The sequence below is a fragment of the Parus major genome, chromosome 2 (assembly GCF_001522545.3).
Source record: "Parus major isolate Abel chromosome 2, Parus_major1.1, whole genome shotgun sequence".
Lineage (NCBI taxonomy): Eukaryota > Metazoa > Chordata > Aves > Passeriformes > Paridae > Parus > Parus major.
The window spans coordinates 9,033,075-9,058,603 of NC_031769.1; the positions used below are offsets into that span (position 1 = coordinate 9,033,075).

Consider the following 25,529-nt stretch of genomic DNA (forward strand, 5'->3'; position numbering starts at 1 on the left):
CTGCTTCCTTAACTGGAAACAGCAGGCTTTGTGCTACAGCTTTCTGTGACACCGAGCTGCTGGCCTCAGAATAAGACATGAATGTCATGTCTTGCCAAAGTTCAAAGGAAGACAATTAGTCACAAGGAATCTGGGATGAGGTGAAGGATTACAGAAGAAAAGTAAAGACCAGGCCAACTGAGAGAAAGGCAATGTCATGTACAAGAAATAGAGATATCTGCACATTTCATTCACTCACCATAACCTGGGGAGAAAAATAGAGTGGATTTTACAAACTATGAACCACCAGCCTTAGAACCAATGTTTTTATGTTGACGTACTTTTATATATGAATTTTCACACTGAAAGAATGTCTTTAAGACACCCCAGATCAATGGTAGGCTGAGCCTTCAAATAAATTTTTTTAGCATAATGCGGGAAGGAAATCTGTTGTTTCTTAAAGGAAATAAATGCAGTAGTAAAGATGAAACAATAAAAATTATTCAGGAATATTTCAGCAGAACAGGTAAGTGACCAATTTAATCTAAAATCTTATCAAAATATGAAGTGGGATTGCTTATATACTAAGTGCTAAAGTTGAGCACTTAATTAGACTGTCAAATCTGAGAGGACCAGAAGCAGATTAAACTTTGGATACTTATACACAGTGATCAGACACTGCAGAGCAAAGGAAATATTAGATGATCATAATTAATCTAAGTTTTAATTAAAATTTAAAAGCAGACAGGTTTTGCACTGCCCACAAGGGAGAAAAAGTAGAATTAAGACAAGATGGGTTCAAGAATATTTTTCTCATTTCTGAATTGGATTTGGTATCTGCGTTTTCTAAGGTTATTCTTAGCTAAAAGAAATTCTCTCAGTTTAAGTAACTACCACTGAGGACCACCTTCCATTTTCATTCATTTACTGGTGGAATTACCTCACAGGTTAATAAGATGGGTATTGAGAAGTTTTCTGTGTTGATGAACATTAAACTTAAATTCAGTGTCTTGATTTCTGAGCACTTCCTGTCCTCTGCTCAATTCTGCCGTCAATGTCAGAGCAAAGTTCACTTTGATGGAAGAAAAGGGAGGAATATTGTATCATTGTCTCTGCACATATATGCAAAAATGCTAATGCCCAGTCTTCCAGCTTTCAGTGAAGATTACTGATGATGTCAGAGCCACCATAACAAAAAACATAAAATAATGTACTTTCCTTCCTATGTAGGGCTGATTGACTTATTTATTTAGATTTAATTAGATGGAGAGTTTAAGCCTTCCTCTTATTAGAAATTGTTTGAAATGAATTTCTAACCTCTTTAAAAGTATTTACTACCCATAAATATTTTATGGAGGGTTAAGGTGAATGATTTTTAACTTAATGAATTTTTTAATCTCTATTTCTTTTTCTAGAAAAGAGCAGCCTGGCCAAAGTCACATAGAACTGATCTTACCAAATACTTTCAGTGCATGATGATACTCATTACGTTTAGGATATATAGAGAGCTTTTTCTGAAATGAGGATAAACATAATCAGTCTATCAGGCTAGAAATTTTTGGGTGATGAGTATCAAATACATTTGAAGACTCTAAATATTATCATTTAAAGAGAGATTGTCCAAACCTTTAGAACTTGCCTTTTACACTTAATTTGCAGTTCAATTTGATCCCTTTAGATCAAATGAGAAGCCTGGAATTTGGAGAGTTATAAAGAGAAAAGGTATGTGAGTGAACAAAACAACTGACCTTTTGACCACATAGAATTTTGAATTAGGTTTCACACTATTTTGCATTGTTGGCTGGTGTTAAATCCTCCCAACACCTTGAATGTGACTATGAGCTGGATGTTTGCTAAAACTTAATAACTATGAAAGCAATGAAAAACTCAGTGTTTAACACTATAATGAACGTCAGTATCATTATCAGAATAGAACACAGTTCAGTTAGAATTTACCTGGAAATACTTGAGACTCATCAGCAATTAGAAAAAGCTGAGCTGGAATGCTGAAGTCTTTTCATTTTATTACTCTCTCTAGTGAGGAAGGGATGAAGGGACATCTAAAGAGTCAACACAGCTTTCTAGGAATGTATCAAAGAACTAGAGGATGCTCAGGCAGGAATTTTAGCTCTTCAGAAGAGACACATAAAAATAAAAGGAACAAAAAAGTTAAGTTTCTGAAACATCACACACTCAGGAGTCTTACACCTTCTCTCCCAGTCAGAGGTTTTGCATTGTTGAGTAGCTCACAGATAAAGTAAGGAAAAGAAAATCAATTATCTTACCATGTTAAGAAATGTGAGAACACAGCATGTGAGGAAAACCTCACAAACCTCAAAGTGGGATAAAGAACAAAATGTAGTTTAAAAGCTATATGCATGATCTATGCTCAGTCAAGCAGGAAGAACATTCAATGCCTTCCTAAAAGACTGGAAATTATTTAGCTATAAATGTAGTGCAGGTCTTTGCAATGTTTAATTAGAAACCAGAAAACAACAGGAATAAAGACTGAAAATGGGGGTAAACTCCTTTTTAGCCATTTAAAGGCTGGGAAAAGATGTGAAAGAAAAACTGAGCAATGGAATACTGGAGGGATACTACGATTTTATTATCATGAACTGCTTTGTCTGTCCATGTATAGGCAAAGCAAAACACAAAGGGAAGCTTAAAATGTAGCGAGTATATGCTAAGAATCAGTGTCAAGAAAAGCAAAAGTAGAATTTAAAAAGAAATTTAACCTTACTCAGCCTTTTCAGGAAACTGCTACATTTGTCAGAAGCACTCTGCCATGGCCATGAGGTAAAGAAAGAAAACACCTTAAGTGGAAAATAAAAAGCCAGCAACAAATTTTATCTATATATATATATATTTACTTTTTCTACAGAGAAGGGAAAAAGAACTTTTGTGGGAATTCACACTTGTTACTAAAACAAAGTAAAGCTTCAATCTTGTCATGATTGTGTGAGGGACAAAATCTAGCCACTGAGGTTTTGTATTAATAAATTAAATAATGATTTTGAGAAAAAAGCCTAAAAGTTTCAGAATTTAGAGTACCTATGAAAAAACTAAAACAATATGTCAAACACTGGGCGTCACTAAGAGTTGATATCTTAAAAGAACATGAGGCCACGTAGAGAGAGATCAGAACTGTAGATAAGGATATGCAATGAATATAGAAATAGAAAAGGAAAATATTCCCTGGTAATAAACAAGTCAAGAAGAAAGCACTGGTAGTGCAATGATAAATAAACAGGCTTATGTTGAATATGGAAATAGGCTATAATTACAGATTAATGGTACAAAATGGCATAATTAGTCTGGATATGCTATATTGTTATTCACAGTTTCCAAAAGTGGTGTTATTAGAGAATATAGCAGCTAAAGAAGTAATCTCATGCTTGAATTGAGACTTTCTGACATTCCAAGTGTGGGAACAACTGATAATGAACTGCAATTTGATTGATGCATTTCCAAGTGTGTTTTAAAAACAAATATTATGTACCTATTTCACTTCAAGCCTGGTGTTTGCCCAGCCCAGTGGTCCTGTGGAAAGGGTTAATTCTTTGAAATTACCTTAGAGGGTAAGAATGAAGTTCAGAGCTGCCTGTGTCATCATTAACAGGGGAGCACATTCATGAACATCCCTAATACAAAGACTTTCAGCAGTCGAGCTGCTGCTCAATCCAATGCTGAGAACTAAGCAGAGGATGCCTGTTGAGCTCAGGGAAATCCAAAAGGAAAAAGAAGGGGCATCTGCAGCTTCTTCCACAGAAGGAAGAAACAAAGACAGTCCTCAGTTTCCAGAGATCAGAAAGAGAACAAATTGCAGAAGAGCCAGCACTGACATGTAAAAGACAAAACATGAATGCAAAGGTTAAAATCCACAAGGCGCCACACAGATCCTCTAAACAAAGTAAGCAAGGCAGGAATTGATCAGCAGCCTTAGGTATTTGTGGTATATTATCACTGATTTCTAATTTCCTTTGGAAGAAGAGCTGCAAAGTTACAAAACTTCAAATGATGCAATATCAAAAAGCTGTATACAATGGTGTTGTGGATGCAGATAAAACACTATATACATTGCAAAAAGCTTTCCTCTGTACTTTTTCATATCTTTCCCAGGATAAATGGAATTTGTTTCACTCCCATAATAATTTTTGTAATTCCAATGCATTCGTCATAAATACCAATTCCCTGAAAAAACATTTTTCACAAATATATGGTATCAGACAAGTCAATGCCATGTCAGATTATGTCTGGTACACAGAGCAGCCATACAAAGAACCAAACAGAAAAAAAAAGTAAAATCTCTGTTTTTTGGTGCTGTGTGTAACACATGGGTGTTCCAAACAGCATCTGCTGCTCTATAAATAAATCATTTTGCTTTGTCTGAAACTCATTCTTTTCTGAACTTCCATTTATATCTTTGAAGACCAAAAAATGTCAGTGGTGCTTCAGCAAAGGAAAGGAAGGCAGGAATTTTTTGCAACCTTTTCAGCACGTTTTTGTCCATTGAGGCAAAAAGTTAAGGCAGCGTGACAGCGATACTGGAGAAGGTAAATATGTCCAGTCCCAGCTGAGTTCCTCTGGTGCTGCTCATCATGGGACTTATGCTTCAATTCCTGGCTTCAGCAGCCATCTAGGAGAAGAATTTGCTCTGTAGACAGATGTCTGGAGGAGGCTGATGCCCAGGAAATTAGATGTAAGCACACTGCTCTCTGCCAAAGAAGAGTTTGCCTTCATTTATATCAATATTTCAGTTTAAAGAAAAACCTGCTTTCTCCTATCTCTCAGGGTTTCAGCTTTCTGTATTCCTCCATAATGATGTGATAATCACCTCACAAATATGTGCAAGAACTGCATTATTCCTTTTAAGTTTATTTCAAAACTGAGCTTATAAAGGCTTACTTTCAACTCTTACCTTTCTTGGAGTAAAAAAATTATACTTTTTCTTGAAAAATAGTCCTGACTGAAAGAAATATTTAGCAACCCTTTTGTAATTCACAAGCTATATGTGACAAGTCACATTCATTTCAATTTTCAAGTTAACTGATTGTAAATCATTTCAGTTTTTTAAACCAGTTTGCTGTAATAGTATAAAATTATTTCTAGCAAAGTTATATTAATCACTTTACACTTAACTGGTTAGAATTAATTTAAGGCAGATGACAATTTTTTTCCTCCTGTCAAGTGCTTCCTGGGTTGCAAAGAAAGCAAATAAGAGGGAAAAAAGTACTATTTTTTTCAAGTAGTCTGTAAATATGTTGACTATTTCCACAGCCCATGAATCTCTCCAGAATTTCTTGCTGACTTAAGTTACATGAATTTAAAAGCACATCCTACTCTTTTTGGTTCTCTTAATATTACTGTTGATATCTGAATATCTTAAGCAGGACTTTCTTCATAACAGAGTAAAATAAATTGCTTTCTTTGAAACTATAGTTTTGAACAAGGTGTTATTGCAAAAATTAAGTAGCAGCAAGCATGCTGAGGAATTATTTAGGAATGACTCAAGCTCATATAAAAATAATTAAAAAAATATATATAACCGATCTGTTTTTCAGTCACTCAACATTTCTTGAAGAAAAGTGAAAATAGAGGTAATTCAGTTACATTTTGAGTGAAACAAAAAATAGAAGCTGAAATACTGATTATTAGTCTAACATGACTGTGTATTTGTTTCTAATACACAGCAACCTGTCAAGCTGTGCTAGAAGCAGTGTCCACAGAGGATGGAGCAAACACAAAAACACAACTTCCATCTCAGGAGAACCACATGACACCAAGGACAGTGCTGAGAAGGTCTGAAGACTGCAAAATACCTCTGGGTATTTAATAATCTCTGGGATTAGACTCTTAATACATTCTTTTCACCAAACACGCAGTGCCCTCTGTCATGTCACAATCCCAAGTCAGATGGGCATTTGTTGTGACCCTGAGCAAATCCTCTTGTCCTGATGTTTTTAAGGAAGTGTGTCCTTCAGCCTCCACCTCTGAGCTCCTCCATTGGGGAACGCTCATTGCTGTGGCAGCTGCACATTCACTGAGTTAGTACCACATTATCATGGCACTATTTCTAAACACTGGCACAATCTCTAATCCCATGAAAAACACATAAATGCCTCTCGGAGCATGCAAGTTCTCTACTGTTCTCATTTATTATTGCTTATGGTGGTATTTTAAGTACTATTTATGCTTCATGCTAGGCTCTCCTATCTCATCTTTCATGGCTCTGATTTACAGGTCAATAATCAATGTGGAACTGTTTCCACAACCTTGGTAAAATCTTCTTCTAGTGAATACTTTGCCTTTAAAATATAAATGTGACTACTGTAGGGACAAGAAGAAAACAACAAAAAAAAAATTAATAAATATAGTGCACTAAAAAAAAAATAGGAAAAAGTATTTTCTGCATTTTAGCTCAAACCAGGAAATGCACACGTTTTATCATTCTTGTATACTCCAAAAAGTATCTTCTTCCAAGTTGGACAAGAGGATGCAGAAGACCAACCACAGGGATAAGTATCTCCCTTTCCTTCAGGCACTACTCATTCACCCCTCTATGCTGCTACTTCCTTCACTTCCCTTTTCAAATGATTCAGGCCCATCCTTTGGACTGTCCTGTTTATCATACAATGAAAAATGCTTCAATTCCGCATAAATTATTATGAATCATAATACAAAATACCATCAGCTTCAGAAAGTGATTTGTCATGTTTCAGCAACAGTGAGAAGGGTTTTTCCCATATAGAGAGTCCCATTTATAAACACTGAACCTTCAGAAAATCTTCATGAGGTTTTGACTGACTCAAGGACAGTGTGAGTGAAAATGACATGAGCAAGGGTATTTAAATGCTAACAGATCATTTCTTTGTAGGGAACTATCTAATATTCCAAAGCATTCATTTCTATCATCAATCTACCCAGTAGATAGTATAGACAAAGATAGACTCAATGTGTAAAGAAGACATAAAAACTGTATCATTATGAAATCTCAATTCAATTTTAGTCAAAGTCCTTTATTAAACAGATTATCATCAGGTGTGTCACTCATCTAAGCCTCTGTCTTATTCTTCCCCATTGTAGTAAACATTTTGAGTTGGCAGAGTCACAAATTCTATTTGCTATTCACATCACATTGTCCTTTGCTTTACACATGTCACCACACACTCTTCCATTTGGGCCATGATTCAAACATAGGCACCACTTACTTACAAGCAATCAGCAAAGAGGAATGAAAAAGAATGTACATTTTACAAGGTTTTCTATTGATTTTTATTTTCTTTTAAAATCACATGGAAATAGATGTCAACAGACTATTGTCAAGGTTGGGGAGGGAAAGGAAGATCTCAGTAATTCTGCAAGAATAAATCAGGAAGCAAACTAAATAGAAAAACCAAATCACATTAGAAAATTAAATAAATAAGAACCTAGAAAACCACTCAAGTTAATTACCCTCAGAATATCTCATCCTTAACTGTATATACGTCTAATAAAAATAGAAAGTGTTCAACACAGGCATTAGTAAAATTTTTACTATTCATGAAACCTACTGTACAGTCTTTTAAGGGAACATTGTCCTGCTGATTACAGAAAGTAGAGAATAGATGCTGTCCCCTATCATTTCCAGGGAAGGTGGGCACAACCAAGTTGAGCTAGACAAAAGTCTTTTGGAGATGACACTAATGGGGTATCACACAAATAAAGGAAATAAGACCTCTGAAAAAATTAAGTCCTTATTGCTGGTTGCCTGAAATATTTGTGCAGTCTTGACAATGTTTTGTCTACCTCTACTGCAGAAATGGTTATCCCATTTTGCACACCATGTGCAGGAGAACAGCATTAACTGTGTGAGTGACCATCACAGCCAGAAAACATGACCTGAGGCTGGATGTTTTACATCTGATGGCACCAATAAGCAGCAGAGTGTTGTCTGAGCAACCTTACATCAGTAATCCATCAATTTGATAGCACTGAGTCTACTTCTTCCATATTTCTGTCCCCACTAAACAAAATTTGCAAGATACTAAGAGTAAAGAGAAAAAGTGATTTTATCACATCAATGATTTGAGCAAGAGCATTCCAGCATTCTCTTACATTTCATAGATATATTTAAGATTCCCTTCACTGGGATACCGAGATGACAAAAACACCTTGCAGAAGTTTTGTATCAGTTTGAATACAGATACTTGTGTATGCACCTCTCAATGATAAAAGTAAAGCAGATAGAAGTCCTTTATTTCCACCATGGTTTCAATCTGTGTTTTCCTTGCCATTTTCTTGCTATAAAAAGGTATGAGACAAAGCCAAATTTCAGTGTTCGAGTTTCCTTAAAAGCATACCATGATTTCCAGCAACAAAAAAAGTGAAATCCAGGGAGGTGGGTTGTGGATAACATGGATCCTAGGAAGGGTTGTTTTATTGATCAGAGGAGCACTTAGAAGGGGAGGCCACATCAATTCCATTCCATTCCTAACCAAAATGTTATGGTAAGCAGGGAGATGGAGGCAGGTGAGCATCCTCTGAGATGGCCTGGGGTATCCCATCCCTTTCTGAATGTTGTCTTCACAAGGACATCAGTCTCTGCAGGTCTTTATCTCTGACATCCTCAGAGGAGAAGCTTTACATAGGACATCTGACACACATTCAGGCAATGTAAATAACTGCTGCCTGTCCATGTGTGCATGATCACTTCAGGTATTAATTTAGGTGACTTAATGAGAAGATTGTGTCCTCTCCTCCTTTTTCACTATATTCAAACAGAGCCCAGACACAAGTTTTTTTACCCATACAATGTTGCCTGGGGAACAGAGTATTTTCATAACTTTGCTTGCATTACTTAGCCTTTAGAAAATGACAAGTGAAGGAGCCACAAGTACTATTTACATGTAACTGTTAATCAGGCAGGAGCTACTACAATCAAGTGTTGCTGAGTTTGTCTCATTTGGATGGGCTGCTGGACAGCAAATAAATCCCTGGAAAATTTCAAATGCTCTAAATGACTGTTATCCAAACTACAAGTCCAGTCTCTAAGCAGAGTACCAAACTTCTGCAAAACATTTTTTTTCTCACAATTGAATTAGCATCATGCTAATACAATATTACTACTTTGTCATTGAGATTGTGACTGGAAAATATTTAGGTACAAACATCCACACAGATGATGCAAGTGCAGAGTTAAACATTCCAACAATATTCTTGGAACAATTTGGATTACAAAAACATCTTGGTCCAGTGATTGTCTACAAGAGCTTTTTATTTCATGTATTAGTATCTGAAAGGTTTCTTCACCTTACTGGCTTTCACTTTATTCAAGTTTTGATTTGTTAGTTCAAGTTATGCCATTCAAAAGCTAGAAAATCCTTTCTGGCTTTGCAAAGAGCAGAGAGATTAACATTGGAAAGGTGAACAAAAATTAAAAGAAACAGACCAGCTGCAGCTGGTAATGAAATCAGAGCAGTTTTATTTATCTGAATTCATTAGGAAGTTCAGAACTGTTTCCAGCTAACTGGAAGTTTTGTGTTTTCTGCCCATGCACCCTAAAATATGCGGTGGTGCAAAAGGCAAACTCTTTTTCTTTCCTGTTGATTTATTTATGTGACACCAGGATTCATAGACGCTAACATTTTCTAGTACAGTGTCAGTCACAGACATGTGCTACACAGGGAGGGAACACCTCTCTTGGAACTGCATCCCCAGGTCCTCCTGGCAGATTCAGTGAATCCAAAGACTTTTTACTTTTCTAAAGTCTGCACCAGCAAGGCTGAATCACAAATGTGTTCAAAAACTTCTGGAGACATCACCTCAGAGGGAGCGCAAATAATTGTAACACCCAGTGCATCCAACCCCACCCTAGAGTTTTGTCTGTACCTCTGTGTGAGAGCTGCTCCAGGATGATCCTCAGGTGCTGCAGAACAGGGGCTGAAATGTCATATTTATAGACGTCTATTACTGGCACTCTCTGACATCTCCCAAATATTCCATCTGCAGGAAAGAGAAAAAGAAAAAAGGAAAAATACACATTTCATTTTCTGAGAGGAGGAATGGCGTGATGAGATGCGCATTTCCAATGTATCCTAATTATATACTGAAGGAACCTTTCAAAAGACACTTTAAAAAGTTATCAAAGGACCACTGAAGTCATGAGACAGAATATTTTCTATCAAAATAAATAAATACTGGAAAGAATATTAGTTGGAGGAATATCCTATTGTATGAGATAGGCATACAGTTTATTTTATAAAGTATTTTCAGACTTCTGCTTCCCAAATCTTTAGGTGTAAGACTTCTTTACTGAAAATTCAGTGAGAGAAAACCTTAATGTCCAATGCCTACTATGTTGTGGATTAAAAGTGCAGCATCCAGAAATATAAATATTAATTTGCAGAAACTATGTGGATTTGCTGAAACATTTTTAATGCAGGAGCTGTGTGTTAGGCATTGGTAAATGAGAACTGAATCCATAATGGCTAGTAAAGGCTCATTTCAAGAAGTACTCTCTAATGAATGCAATAAAAGAAAGCTCCTCACAGAACAATGAGATATTAATGTGGCCTAATTTATTTAACTCCATTCCATTTGTCTGAAATGACAGACTCTTCTCATCAATGTCTTTTCAAATCACACCTTCTAATTAATTTAGCTTCTTATTAGTCTTTATTTAGAGAATTGTTCATTTCGAGGCAAGCTTCCTGTGTATGTGTGGGAGGAATAGGGAGTTCAAACATTCAAATTACCTTTCTCCCTTTCATACAAAAGCCTAATTCAGAGTCTAGGTGCTTCACATACAATCTGACCATCTGCAATTCTGGGTCTCGGAGAAAGAAAGTGGTTTCATTTATTGTTCAAAATAGTTCTCTTCTATATAGTGATCCAAAGGAAGCAATTTAAATGCAACAAGTTTAATTAGCAAAATATTCTGCTGCAATCCTAGTTTTAACACAGTAATTACTTCTGCTCTGATACTACATCTATGCTCCAAAAGGAGAACTACATCAGATGAGCAGAAAATAAGGGCAAGCATTAATTTGCAAATGTCCATTACTTTCTGTGCTACTTCACAGAGCTAAAAGACTACAAACGGGAACTACTGGCCCAGCTGTTCACTAAACACAAATAATGGCATAAAAGAAAATAAACCAAACCAGGATGCAGAAAAAGGGCATTATTAGCCCTCACTATTAAACACAAATACCTCATTGAAATTAGCCAACTTTTTCTTTCTTCGCCTTTCCAATCCTCCTGTCACTTACAACTGCCAAATTAAGTTAATTCAAATTAAAACCCTACATCTGAATCTAATTTTGCTATTGGAAACTAGGTTTAATTTAGAAACCACATAGACAGATATGGTTTGGTTTTCTGACATGTAATGTGAAAAGCAGCCTAAGAGCAGATTAAAATATTCATCTCTGTTTAAAAACCTGCTGCAGTTGAAAATAAGCAAAGTATATAAATATCAGTCAACTTGTAAATGGATGGATAACAGGAATAAGGTTTTGATTCAGAAAGGAACAGAAGAACATTTCAGTGTTTAGGAACAAGATTATTCAAAATGAAACATAACCCGAAACAGACAGTTCTATTTTGGAATACCACCATTACTGGCTACAAAAAATTAGGACAAAATCTATGTTTACATAAACAACTAATACTCCATGCACTTTTTAGAGATAATGTACCTTAAAAATAATTCTAACCTTATTTTAGAATACACTAAAGCACACACAATCAGTAAAAATGAAAGATTTTTGTGTTAAATATCACTTAAGGATATCTCTGTGGATGCAAAAGCTAATTCGCTCACAAACTCTAAAAGAGACCAAACCATTTTCCTAAACTCAGAGTTTTCAGAAACCTTCAGCCTATTTCCTTTGAATAGAACAAAACCCATTTAAATTCTAAAATTGACAATTAGCACATGAGCCTGAGCTGTATTATACAATCTATCCAAAAACACTGGGACTGCATAGGGAGAAACTGCAAGTTACTTTGGCTTTTGTACTTGAAATATGGGCATAATAAGCTTTGGAGGGGCTGCAACCACAAATAGCGCTCGGCTCTGCTAAATGCAGCACGAGGAGAGTGGAGAGAGCAGAATGCCCCAAGGAGTGGTTGGCAAATACCAGCTCTAAAATACAGAGGATCTTTGTGCTGGGGATTACAGTTGGACTGGAGTCGTGCAAATAATACATTTCATAGTTCAGCTGCTTTTTCTAAAAAGTCGGAATTTTCCCAGATTTTTCTGTTTGCTTGGCGCTTTCTTCTTTTTGGTTGGGGCTGGTTTGTTTGGTTTCGGGTGTGTTTTGGCTTTTTAATTATTTTTTTTCAATTAATGAGGTTTCTGTGGCAAGATATAAGACCTAAAAATTAAATTAAAGTTGGGCATTCCATTTTCAGGGTGCTTTTTAATAAACTTGTTTTCAATTACAGAGATTGCAGGAGGAGAAAAGGCAAGGGAGAGACGTTTTACCAAGAAAAAATGTCAAAGGTACCCCTGTTTTACTTTCAAGAAACCTAAATGGCAGATGTGGGGTCAGAAATGGCTTAGGTCCAGCACAAAGCTCATTTTTACTTAAAAATTAAATTAAATTACAGCTAATATTTAAAATGTCCAGCTTTGTCTGCCATGACCTATCCCATCACTGTGGTATTTACAGCAAGTCAGTACATGGTGCATCTTTCTGGATTCTGATGTGCACCCAGCTGGCCTCAAAGAGTGAGAGAAATGCCCAAAGCTGGGCATACAGCAAAAACAAAAAGTGGAGAAGCTCCCAGATTGGACAGTAGATGTACTGGGGCAGAGGAAGTTCCAAGAGTGAGTGATGCTTTAATAACACCATGCTCTATGCCTATGGCTGCTGAGAGTGCTCCTACTGAACTTCCATTAAAATTGTGTTAGGAGAGGGAACGTAACACGCAAAGGACATCTGCACTTGACACAAGCCCACAATGAGGGAAGGTTGAGACTGATCAACAGGCATATATGCTTGCTATTAAGGTGTTGTCATTTGCTGTAGGTAAAAAGTAGAAATTTTCTTAATAATATCACAAAAAATTACACCTGGAAAAACCCACATTAACAGCATGCTCATGTTGGCTTTTAGAGACGTGCTAGATTTGTTGTAAAGAGACTAAACAAGAAGAATCATACACCAAGGTAACAGTGAAATGCTTCTTTATCCATTTGGCTCTTTTGCTGATAGGTTTAATATTTGAGAAGAAACACACAAATTTTTACAAGCTTTTATTTAAAGTCTTGAATTTTGACAAATATTTATGAACTAAAGAGTTAGATGCTAAGATTAAAAGACAGAAACTCAGGTGTCCAATAAGATCTCAAAGAGTGTCAGATGTCTTTTATTAAAGACAACACCCTGGAGCATAGTATATGTATTTACACTGAATATTTATCAACTTCTAGTGAAAAAATTACAACTAATAGATTAAACCATGAGCAAGTCAAAACACAAGTTCTGGAAGGCTGATTGTTGACAGAGGTTTAAAAGAAAATGGAAAACATCCATAATTATTCATTATTATTGCCCATTTGTCATGAATTAGCGCATATTTATGACCTCCATTACCTACTAAGGAAGTACCACATTACATTAATGATTGACATCCAGGTACTGAATTATGTAAAAGGAGACCACAAAAACCTATAGTTTGAAACAGTTTTGAAGAGTTGATTGCACCAGTTTGTTCACTTTGTAAAGAAGACAGGCATCAAGTGCTTAAGAGGTACTAAAAAATCTTTGGAAAGTTACGCTGAGTGACAGTCTTCACCTTGAAGGCAACACTATTTGTGGGCAGCTGATTAATGAAGTTCATTTTGGGCAGTTTTTCTCCAAAAAAATAAAAAAAAAAAAGAAAAAAAAAATGTATATACACAGATGTGTATATAAAAGCAGCTGTCCTTGGCAAGAGAAACATATCCCATCCTGGAACCAGTAAGTATGGCTGATCTGGTGATGGAAACCAAGACATGGCACAGTGTTGAATAATACCAGCAAAAAAAAGAATGAGTTCCTGTTGGGTGTCTTTTGCTACTGAGCAAAGTCATGAAGACTGGTAGAGATACTGGAGTTGGTCTGCAGGCAGCTGAAAGCTTGATATATGTAAATTAAAAGATTGTGCTGTGCAGTAATTAATTATTTAGATCTGCATGCAGTGAAATGTTCACACGGCACTGACAAGTGACCTTTGCAAAGGAGCCTTTGAAGAGATGCTTTGAAGCACCTGGTTCTTCTGCTCTTCTAAATCCTGCAGCAGCCAGAAAGGATCAGCTCTCCCCTGTCAGTACTCACATACATGGGCCAACCAACACTTCAGCTTCCTTGCACTAATTACTAATTTACTTTAATTTGTTAGCAAATTAAAGTAAAGCTTTGTATAAAACTCAAGTTTTGCCTCATACTGCAGTCATTGTAATTTTTTCCTGTGTTATGTAAAAAAGAAAGTCCACAGACCCAGTGGTGTGTCAAATGGCAACTTCTGCCACCTTGGCTCACATCATTTGTGCTCTTGCAGTTAACAAGAGAACTACTATAATGTTTTCAATGGGCATCTTTCTCCAGCAACTTAACCTTCTGTAAGAAAAAAAATTCTTTCTTCTCTCTGGGCATCACTTCACACTACTTCCCCTGGCTAGTTGTTTAAGGTGCTGTAAGGTCCAGGACTAATAAAAAGGTCATTGTTGTAACCCACAGTTAGAGCCTGAATTTCCTGCTGGAGAAATTAAATCCTTTTCCAACAGGAAGCATAATATTTGCATCTCAAAAGTCTCAAGACACTGAACTTCAAGGTCACAGATGGTAAATGTTTTGGAAGTATGAAGGAGATTGTTACAGTATTTTCCTCTTCTCTCCCAGCTGTTTTCCATAGTATGAAGCTTGTTTTCAAAACTTAAAAAGAAAAAAAATTAAATGTTACTGCTCCTTGAAGAGGATGTTAAGTTGTATGCCAGGAGCCTTATTTCAAAAGATATATTCTACAAATCCACATTCAACATTTACAAGCAAGGCCTTCAGCAAACAACATATTTTTAATATTCCATCTATTAAAAAAAGATATTTTTTTTCCTCTAATTTATATCTCTTCACTTTGCAAGTAAGGTAGGGATAATACAGATAGAGCAGCAGTGGCTTCTACAGCGTCATTTCTCATACAATGTTTTGAAAACGTGAGTCCAGTGCTTCCATCAGCAAATCCTGCAGGGGCTGAGCAGAAAAGCTGTTTGCAATTGTGGGGAGCTGCACTGCAGCCCTGCAGCTCCGCAGAGAGCGCCTTTCCGAGGGGCAACCTCCCCCTGCTCAACTTTTAAAACCTCTTTGTCACTTCATTTTGCTCATCTCTGTAGTCCTTGGTTGTTTTCCTCAGTGGTCCTTGGTTATTCCCGTTTCGGAGCAGTAATAGTGGCATCTAGTGGACAGGGATCAGTCCTGGAGCACACGCTGCTCTCCTCCTGAATTCACTGCTTCCAGATCCAGTTGGCTTCATCCCAACAGAGAATTCAGCAGCTCCAGCCACCCTCAACCCACACTCTCCTTCCCTATCCTAATGGCTGACAGGCAGGTGCAAGACTTTAAGGCAGCTATTTAAAATTAAGAGATACGATTTTAAAATTAAAGGCTACAATATTTGTTTCTGTAAGTAAAGCATTATAAAGGAAAGCACATTGAGACTGTTTAACAAGAGTATGTGGTGTTTGCTACTTAGCAATAATTTGCTACTGTGTGAGGCACAAAACATTATGCAATAAAAGTAAATCCTCAACTTCAAGTAAAACACCACATATTTTTGTAGATCTATTTTTCAAATACAATAGAAACACAATAAAATGCAAAAAACAATGAAGTAGGACACTCTAAACATAATTTATTTTTATCCAACAAAAAAAAGCACCATGCAGTGGATAACTAAGAGTCCAGTAAATCCACTCTTCCTCAGCTACTGAATAAACTGCTGCCTGGAAGGCAAGGTAACTTTTAAAAAATTCTGCTGCAATCCAGGTCACCTAACACTCCTATAAAAGATCTCTAACAAGATTACATGCCTCTTGTCACCTCTCTGGACTCAGATATTGAAGGACACAAAAGGTGGATAGCTGGTCTGTTTTGAAAAATTCCCCACACCTAAAAGCCCTGAATATTTTTGCTGATTGAGAGACTTGGGTAGGATGTTAGTGATTATGAAAGTGCTCATATTAAAAGATAAAAGCTAACATTAACAGCAGCATTAGTTAGCTGTTGTGCAAATATTGTGATAGGGCTGGGATTTGCAAAGCTCCAAATCATGAATAGTTCCTCTGGGCATTACAGTCCCCTTGTCTCAAGGAGTAATTCTGACTGCAAGTACTGGAGCACCCCGTGCTTCCTTAAAAAAAGGGAAAAAAGAAGATACAATCTTCAACAGAAGAAAAATAAAATTTCAGTAACTATTTCTGTGCTAAGCTGCTAATTTAAGTGGGGGATTGTACAGTCCTAAAGCACTATGCACCCTTAGATATTTTTTTTTTTAAAGTTACAACAGAAATATGTCAATTGTAGAGAAAGTAAGTAAAAAATCCTCAGTACAGCAAAAGGAGGGAAGGAAAGGCCTGTGAAAAACAGAGTTCCAGGCTCACAAAGCAAGAGGAGAACAGGCTTGCCATGAAGGAAGTACTGCTCAAAAAAAGTACTGCTTTCAAAAAGCTCCTAAGTTATTCAACTAAGAGAAAGGAAAAAGTAGACATGAAATGAAAGCAAGTCTTAAAATTTTGCTGCTAGAACATTCAAGTTGAATAATACTTCAATAACTTGGTACTTCTTAGAGAACCAAACTTGAACTTCCCATTGCTTAGGTAACTATGTGGCATGAAAGTTATGGTTTTGGCTCTGTGATGAGGATAATAAAGGATCAGAAAACAGTGACTGAATCAACATCTTCCACATCCAGATAGCCACTACAGTCTGTAAGCCACAGGAACCATCTGCCTCTAATTTTGATCAGAGGTAAATCTAGAAAACCTTTGAGGATAAAAGCCCAAGAACTTCTAATTGTAATATGTTGAGATGCCTTTCCTAAACAAAACTATGACTACAGTATTAGCTGTGATGCTTCTAAGAAAAAAGAGCTTGCAATCAAAATCCTCTGAGCAGCAACTCCCTTTCTGGTCAATACTGGCAATAAACAGAAAAGAGAGGAAGGATTTAAACATATAAATCCTCCTCCAAGAGGATAAATACTTTAAATTCAAGTATAAATCAAGTATTAGCAGGCTTACAATAAAACAATCTCGTCCCTTAACATGTTTAGCCACTGGACTGCAAGATTAACATGTAAGTTTACCAGACATTGTTACCTCAGTACTGAGAAATCTAAGCCATGTGCCCTTGCCTACTTAGAAAAAAGTCTTTTTTCTCCTTAGAAAAAAAGACAGAATACTGCATCAAATTCTGACCATGTCATTATAGGAAAGATATGAATAAACTAGAGAAGTTCAGAGAAAAATGAAAGAAAGGAGGCAGTCACATAGAGCCTTAAGCATTGAACTACCTGATTCTTTATAAGAAACACTAAACGTTTATGCAGCCTGGTTGATTAATTATTTATGACATTATCGGGAGAAATGGAGTGAAAAGACAAAAATGAACATTCTGAATCAGAACAAGTTTCAAGCAGGGAGAAACTATTCTGGAGCTGTTCAGCTCCCTCCTGGAAGAGTAATGGAGCTCCTATTGTTTGCACTGTTTAAAATTAAGCCAGAGCAACAAGGAATGGTGAAACGTGAACAAAAATTTATTTTTTTTTTTTTTTTCACAATATGCATTTATGAACAGAGGTTACTGGAGGGACTAAGAATTTATTTATGGAATCAATGAGATGCAAATATACTAATGCTTATTTATGTACACTAATTTTCCAAGTATCACTGAGATGTACTTCAGTCACTTCAAGGATCCCCATTACATTTTCGCTTGGTGCCAAGAACCACTTTGGTGCTGGCAATGTCTTCACTGTGTGATCAGACTGTAGCTGCTCTTGCATCTGTATTCCCAAGGCAAAAATAACTCTGCAAGGAAACATGTTCAGCAAAATGCATTTCTGCATTAATTTTATTTCTGTATTAAAAACGAAGTATTGAAAGTTTTAACTTATCCTAAGTGCCAGGAGCTTATGTTTCAAGAGTTAGTTACTATGTGTTTGCAGGAGACTCTGTTCTAGTGAAAACATGACTAATGACCGTTCCATTCATATTCACCAGCTGCAGTGTCTAATAGAGCAAACTGGATTTATTTCTGTCCTTTGCCAAACTAGAAGCTTTCTAGATCTTTGCAGGACAATATTTATTGAGACAGCAGACGGCTTTTGTAAGAGCTGAGTTACTGAATTTATTCCTAAATGGAACTGACTTCAGACGTGCATGGAATTACAGTGATAAAGATCTCCATCTTGTTTCCTAGCTATGAAATATTTAAAAAATATGGAAAATTATGTTGTGTGAACCTGAAAACACCAGCAGAAAAGTTAAATGCAATCCTGTAGGGAGGGTAGGGGAAGGGAAATCCTTATATACAGGGATAACGTCAGAGTGCTGCACCTGTGGCCTGATTAAAACTGTTTGGAGCTATCTCAGAAATCTCTACGCCTTTCTCAAGTCTGAACTACGCCTACAGAAACCACAGCACATCAAGTTGCCTCTGGCAGCTTAGGCTTGGGCATTGGAACAGCCAAGGACCTCACTCAAACTTTGACATCAGGATGCCAACAGTTTCAACTGAACAGTTTGAAGAGCATGAAAAATCTGACAGTTTTCAAGGAAACTGTGCTTTGAAATAGCTAAATATGATGCTACATACCTCGGATCACCTATCAGAAGCTGCGTTCAGAAAAGTTATTTCTGCTACAACTAATTAGAGGTCCTGACACAGCTTTCCCCCAACTGTGTGACAGATCCAGAGCACTGCCCGCAGCTTTGCTAATGGCAAAAGGTGAAAGGCAGCACATGTTACAGTCCTTCTTGTCTGATCCAAACCCCAGTGCTCAGCCTGAGACAATGTGAGGGCAAAAGCACAAAGAAGGTTTGGGGATATATGAACATAGTGGCAATAATTGGGAACAAGGAGGTGACATCATTCAGCATGCAGCACTGGTAAATCGGTGTGGGAATGCTGAGCTACGGAGTCCAAATCTGAAGATGAATGATAAATTTTGGAAAGGGCACTGAGAGAAGCAAAGGAGATTATTTATGGGCTGGAAAAAGCCCTATGGTGAAATGCCTTTTCCAGCACAGAAGTCTTCAGCACAGCAGATATCTTTTGTCTTAAGTAAGCCTGCAGACAGGTGGAACGATATGGGAACAGGGATCAGGAACAGGGCTGGGAGCAGTTTCTGAAGTGTTTATTCTCCTCAGTTTTGTGTGCTACTATTCAAAACAATTTTTAAGACCACCATTATCTGAAATTATGATAAGAAGGGGTGTGAAAAGCAGGACTTCTTTTGCTTTTGCAGTGGGTACAGAGACCCTCAATACAGGTGATATGTGCAATCCCAAATTGCTTCCTATTTTACTCACAGAACACATACAACTCATATAAAATACTTAGCATTTATGCATACTTATAAGTTGTAATGGGCTTTATAAAATACTGTATACAATTAAAACCCATTATTTAACTGGACTTTGGGGGCTGAATTTAAAATGCTCACACCCTTAGAATATCTTGCAATTAGAGTGGTTAAGTACAGAAGTTGTACACTCAGCACATATACTTAAAAGAAGATAGAATAAATAGAAATAATTTTGAACGAAATATTCATGCTACAAAAGGACAAAAGAAACGTTAATCAAAGAAAACCAGGACTTTAGAATCACCAAAATAACCCACTGAAATGATATTTTGCTAATGAGCATCAAACTATATCTTTCTAAATATCTTCCTGATACTATATTGCTTATGAAGTGCCAAATTCTTGACTGGAGTAACAAAACCACATAGAAAATATTAACTCTGTTGTTGCTTCCTCCATTCCAGCAGAAGCCATCACTGTTTTTTAGTATGTTTTGATAGATCTAACAGAAAGGGGTTGCAATCCTTCATGAAGGAAAATGTGTCTCCCCAAAATCTACTATTCTGAAGCCTCTGCTGCATTATTGAAAATAATCACACATATTTAAATAATACTGCTGAACTTAGGACATTTTTATTTATTAGATGGATAACTATTCACCCAGATCTCTGCACACAGATGACTTTTCTTTAGCATGTCAACTCAGAGTTTTACTCTTTTGCCAGTGCTTTGTCATTCCCCACTTACTCAACAACAAGCCCAGCCTATGCTCCTCTCCTGGCCAACTGAGAGGTTTGCAAAGGGCCAGCAGATCCTGGGTGGTGGTGTGGACATCACCAGAGACCTCCCCAAGGTCAAACACAAACAGAACTGCAGGCTCACTTATGAAAGCCAAGGGATTAGCTGATTATTTTCAAAATGGGAAAGGAAACAGTAATGCAAATCTCGAGGAAGGAAAGTCACCAGCTTCTCTCCCTAGTCATATTTCAGCTCTAATTTTCCAGTCAGCAACAACACTTCTGTCATGAAAAGTAATGTGGATATACTGAAACCAGAAAGACTTCCAAGCCATGTACAGAGAGATTTAGATTTATCCAGATGTTTCTTGTTTAATATACAATGGCATTTTCTCCTAAAGACATCAACCAAAATACTCAATTTTTATTTTTTAATCCAAGTTCTGAATGCCTAGTAGTTGCAGTAATTTTACTTTGTAGCTCATGTGTTCTTTCAGTGTCACTGAGAACAGCAGCCAGAGACAACTGTTATGAATATTTGCTACTATCTTCAGTGTTTATCAACATTCAGTGCAGCAACAGGACATCCCATTTCTCTCACATCTGGAGCACCACCCTCAAATAAAAATGTTCATCCCTGAGTCAAGGAACTACAGCCTGTAAAACAACCTGCAAAATTTTAATAAATTCAAGATATTAACGTCAGCACCTGAAGTGTTTTGCACAAATTTCATTTGCCGCAAAGTTCATATTCTGCCTAAACCACTGACTGCTGTCATATTTGGTGCAACTTGTTATGGGTGGAAAGATAAGCAGCAGGGCAGCAAAAAGAGGAGGTTTATCTCTGGCAGCTAATCTCCTCAATCAACAGCACTCAGCTCTGCTTAACAGCCGTTGCCAAGGAACGGGGACCAGCTTTTCTTATCGGCTTCATAATGTTTCATTGACTATTCAGACTAGAATAGAAAGCTGTGACACTCAGGGTTATAAGCAGCACAAAATGAAAATGGCATATTATGTGGTATGAAGAAGAGAAGTCTTTTAGCCCCCATCTTATCTGGACAGTGACTGTTACTCGCAAAAAAAAAAAAAATCTATAATTTTCTGCTCTGCTTATTTTAATATCACAAAACAAACAGAAAAATATACTTACATAAATAAGATTACTTTTTTAACATTGTTGTCAGGTCCTCAGCAATGTACTGACATCACTGATACCTCTTATACAGAAAGACAAGGGTTGTGTAGATCCCCTATTACATTACTGAAAAGCAAGTGTTGGCTGCTTATTCTAAAGCTATTGCAGCAGCTTCAATGCTTTGAGGGACTTCTTCTCATAGGAACAGGGATGTTCCTCAAACCTTGATAACCATGACCAGAATAAGAAAATCCATGCACAACCAACAACATTTCTTTTACAGTATAACTGCTCTTCTCTCCTCTCTTCATCTCTGCACAGATTTTGATTTTCAGGCAGAATATTGATACTCTTCATATACTTGAGTAGGAATAAAAAGCCCTTATTGCATCTCTTCTGATTATGAATATCATGAATTTTTAGTATAATAAGTTTTCCTGATAATCTGGCTACTAAAATTTAAATCTGGGGCCATCCAGATTCACAATGAATTGTAACTGTCATTGTATTTGCATCCTTACAATCAGCATATAGAGAATTATATCATTATCCACCACAGGAAAAAGTGGTAAATAAGTAAAAGAAGGTGCTTAGACACTTCACTGCAGCAGAATAAATCATGTAATGAAGCACGTCCAAAATTATAAAATAAACACATTTACCTTTTTTCTATGGTAATTAATGAACCATCCTCAAGGCTACATATCCAGTGGGCTATGAGCCCTCATAAATGTCCAGAAACTGAAAGGAATATCCTGGAACAAATTGTACACTCATGGAATTCTCTGCTTTTCACAAAAAGTTTCAGTATGGACTTAAGACAAATATTCATAAGCATTTAAGGCTGCAAGTACTTCTGAAGGATGTCAAGTTACCCTGTCTCTTTCTGTACAAGCTCCAATGCATCCAGTTTCTTTTAAAGATATGCCTAAATTTCCATTTATTGCAAGCCTCCCAGGGGCTACTGGGAACATTTTTATGCTTAAACATAACTACTTGCTTAAGCAATTGTCTTTACTGAAGCCTCAGACTAGCATGGCTCTCTTGCTTTTCCACAGTTTTAGGAAAAAAACGCAAAAAATTACAAGCATTTGTAAAATGCTTCTAGGATCATACCACATGCTTCAGGAAATGTTAAAACTTTGCTGTAACACAGAGCCTGTGGGATGAAGATGTTCTGAGGTAGAAACACACTTTTTTTAGCACTGAAGCTTCCGCTGCAAATGGGATTTCAAAGTACTGGCTGTGCTTGGGTTGAAGTGTTTTGTGTGGTTATGGTACAGTGGCATAGGACTCTGGACTCTTACATTCAGGCTGGGACAGATGAATTCATTTCACAAAGGTGTAATTGTTGTCCTTTCAGTGACAAATAACTTCTGAAATATTTTCCCAAAGCTCACTGTACTAGTAAATCTGCAGTTTTAACTAGACAATGTCCTTCGATAATCTGGTACAGGCTTACTGACTTCTTTACTTCATTACCTTCCATTTTTTACTATTAATGAGAACAGAAAATTTTCAAATAAGAGAAAGCATTCCTTATAATAAAAAACAAAGGCAGTTTTTCTTTCCATAGTAAATGGCCTGATTTTTATGAAGTCTTTTTAAGTCTGACACATTTTGCCAAACCTTGCATACAGGATTGGAAAAGTAATTTAGGGGTGTATTTGTGACAGATTTACTCCAAAGATACCAAAGAGGCACATGCTGTAGGTGATTTGGCTAAATTAAAATCTAAGTCAATAAATGAAAGATATATATGCCTTGATATGAATAAAAGCATGAGGTTGAGATGACTGGATTAACCATAAAAAAAGAACAAACTCAAAAAAAATTAATGGATTCAGCCTTAGCTGAGGTGCTTCTCCCAGTTTGCATCCAGTTTAGCTTTTCAGGTAGTGAACATTAAGAGGAGGTGTTACGCCTATTTTGACTTGCTTGACTAAAATCATAAAGTAACAGAAGATTCAAGTAGAGAAGTACTCAGTTTTCTTCTATCAGTCAAATAAGTAAAATCATAAAGTTGAATATATAGCTTTATCATTAACTGAATATATTTGAAATTATTACTATTTAAATAATTTGGGTTTATTTATGGGGCTTTTTTTGGTGTGAAAACACCAAAATATGTTTCCAAATACTTACTTTTTCTTCACTTCCATGAAGATATATAAATCATAGGAAAAAAAAACACATTGTTAATTTTGGTTCTTCAGACTTTTGCTTTTTGCATTGAGGTAGGGAGTGACCATGAGGATCCTGGTCATGGAGGGCTGACAAGTTTCATTGGGAGCAAATGATGGTGCAGACTGAAAGAAGCAGGATATGTTTCATCTCTTCAGCTCAGGATCAAATGCAGCCTGAGAGTGGAGAGGCCTCCAGCCATGAACACAGTGCCATACAAAAGCTCTGCAGGTGATTGCAAGACTCAAGTTTCAAGTCCCACCAAGAAGGGGTCCCATCTTGGGGCCAAGCACTGTCATATAAGGATGGATACATCCTGAAATTGCTTTTTAAAATATTACTACCAGAATAACAACTAATTCTGTGGCAGTTCATAAAGAGTATCATATCTCAACAATCCATTTAAATTTCTTTCAATAATGTATAATTGTTCCCTTACTCCTGTGCCATATCAGTAGTGACATTCCATCTGAATGTTCACATCAGGCTCCCTAAAGGCCAGGTCTTAAAAGCTGAGCACAGACACTTAAGGAGCAAAGGAACAAAAAATATCAGATAAGCACAGACATGGAGATTCACAATTCTGTGTGTGGATAAAATCAGTCACACAGGTTGTGTCACAGGCAAGTAAACACTAACTGCAAACACAGATATGGGAAGTGTTTCCATATTACACCCATAGAAGATGGGTAGACCAAAACCAGGGCAGAGACTACTGCTATTGTTTTCACTTCTATCTGGTAGAGATTCTGTTCCAAAACTGTAATTTTAAAATCTCTGTTGTGTTCTTTTCGTTCGTTCATGGTTTTGATATCTGAAGTAAGAAAAAGGGGGAAGGAATTGGCTATATAGAAACTAATAGTATTAAACAGAGAGTGGAATAAAAATTTTGCAAAATAATTTGGGAAAAAATTTCATCTCGGGTGTAAAACATTATACTCAAACCCAAGAGTAATTAGAGAGATAAAGTTTTCACACAGATCCATCATTAGACATCATTCAAGCAGAAGCATTAGAATTGCCCTGTTTTTACCCACAGGCAACAGCTTATGTTAAGCTGCCTCCCTACTTTTAAGGAATTGATTCTAACAGCACTCTGGGTTTGTGTTTCTTTTTTCTTTTCTTTTTTTTTTTTTTTTTTTTGTGTGTGTAAGAAGGCTTCAGAATAATTTGTACAAAACCAACATGGATCATCTTTAATTACTGCATTGCAACCATGGCTATTTAAAAACCCAGTCTCAGCAAAGTAGATGACAAACATTAATGAGCAGTAATGCACACATGGTATTGTAAATGAAAGGATAATGAAAGCAATTTATTTGAAAATTAAAATATGATTAAGAATGGCAGTCTGTTCTAGGACCCAGATGCCAACAGAAAGCAACCAATGTGCAAGCAGACTGTCATTAATTTGAGAACCATACGAAATTGCTTTCGTTTCTTTGACGGTTTTTAATATAAAGTATCTTAACTAATAGGCAATACATATACCCTGGAAGCTGCAAGACCTATGGAGATTTTTAGAAGAAATTAAGAACAGCACAGGGAAAGTCTCCAAGAGGAGACTCTCCAGAAGAGAAAGAGAGAGGAATACACTTGGAAGCAATTTCCAATTTTAGGAAGGATGAATTACACTCTGCAAAAGTGCCTCTCTACATTGGCTGTGGAGAGCCTGTCAGTTCTTAGCTCACACTCAGCAGAGTACCTGAAGTGAGGTCAGGTGAATCTGGAGCAGATGTCCAAAGCAGGTGCTCACATCAGCACCTAAACAGGAACAGGATGGGGTAAGCCCATAAAACAGGTGCAGTGACTTAGCTAAATGCATGCAGAGGAGGTCTAGAAGCAATTTGACCACAATACTTTGCTCCTTCACATTTGTTAAAAATCCTTTCTGAGACATACATGTTCAGGATCTAAATTGGTTCCATCTGCATGGT

General features: G+C 36.7%; 1 protein-coding gene across 1 annotated transcript in view; it reads right to left on the bottom strand.

The window, feature by feature from the left end:
• PTPRN2 (protein tyrosine phosphatase receptor type N2) overlaps nt 1–25,529 on the bottom strand; it is a 564,688-nt gene that overhangs the window by 460,217 nt on the left and 78,942 nt on the right. Inside the window, exon 3 of the mRNA XM_015651707.1 lies at nt 9,850–9,963. Within this exon, the coding sequence (XP_015507193.1) occupies nt 9,850–9,963 (114 nt within the window). The remainder of the gene's footprint in view (nt 1–9,849; nt 9,964–25,529) is intronic.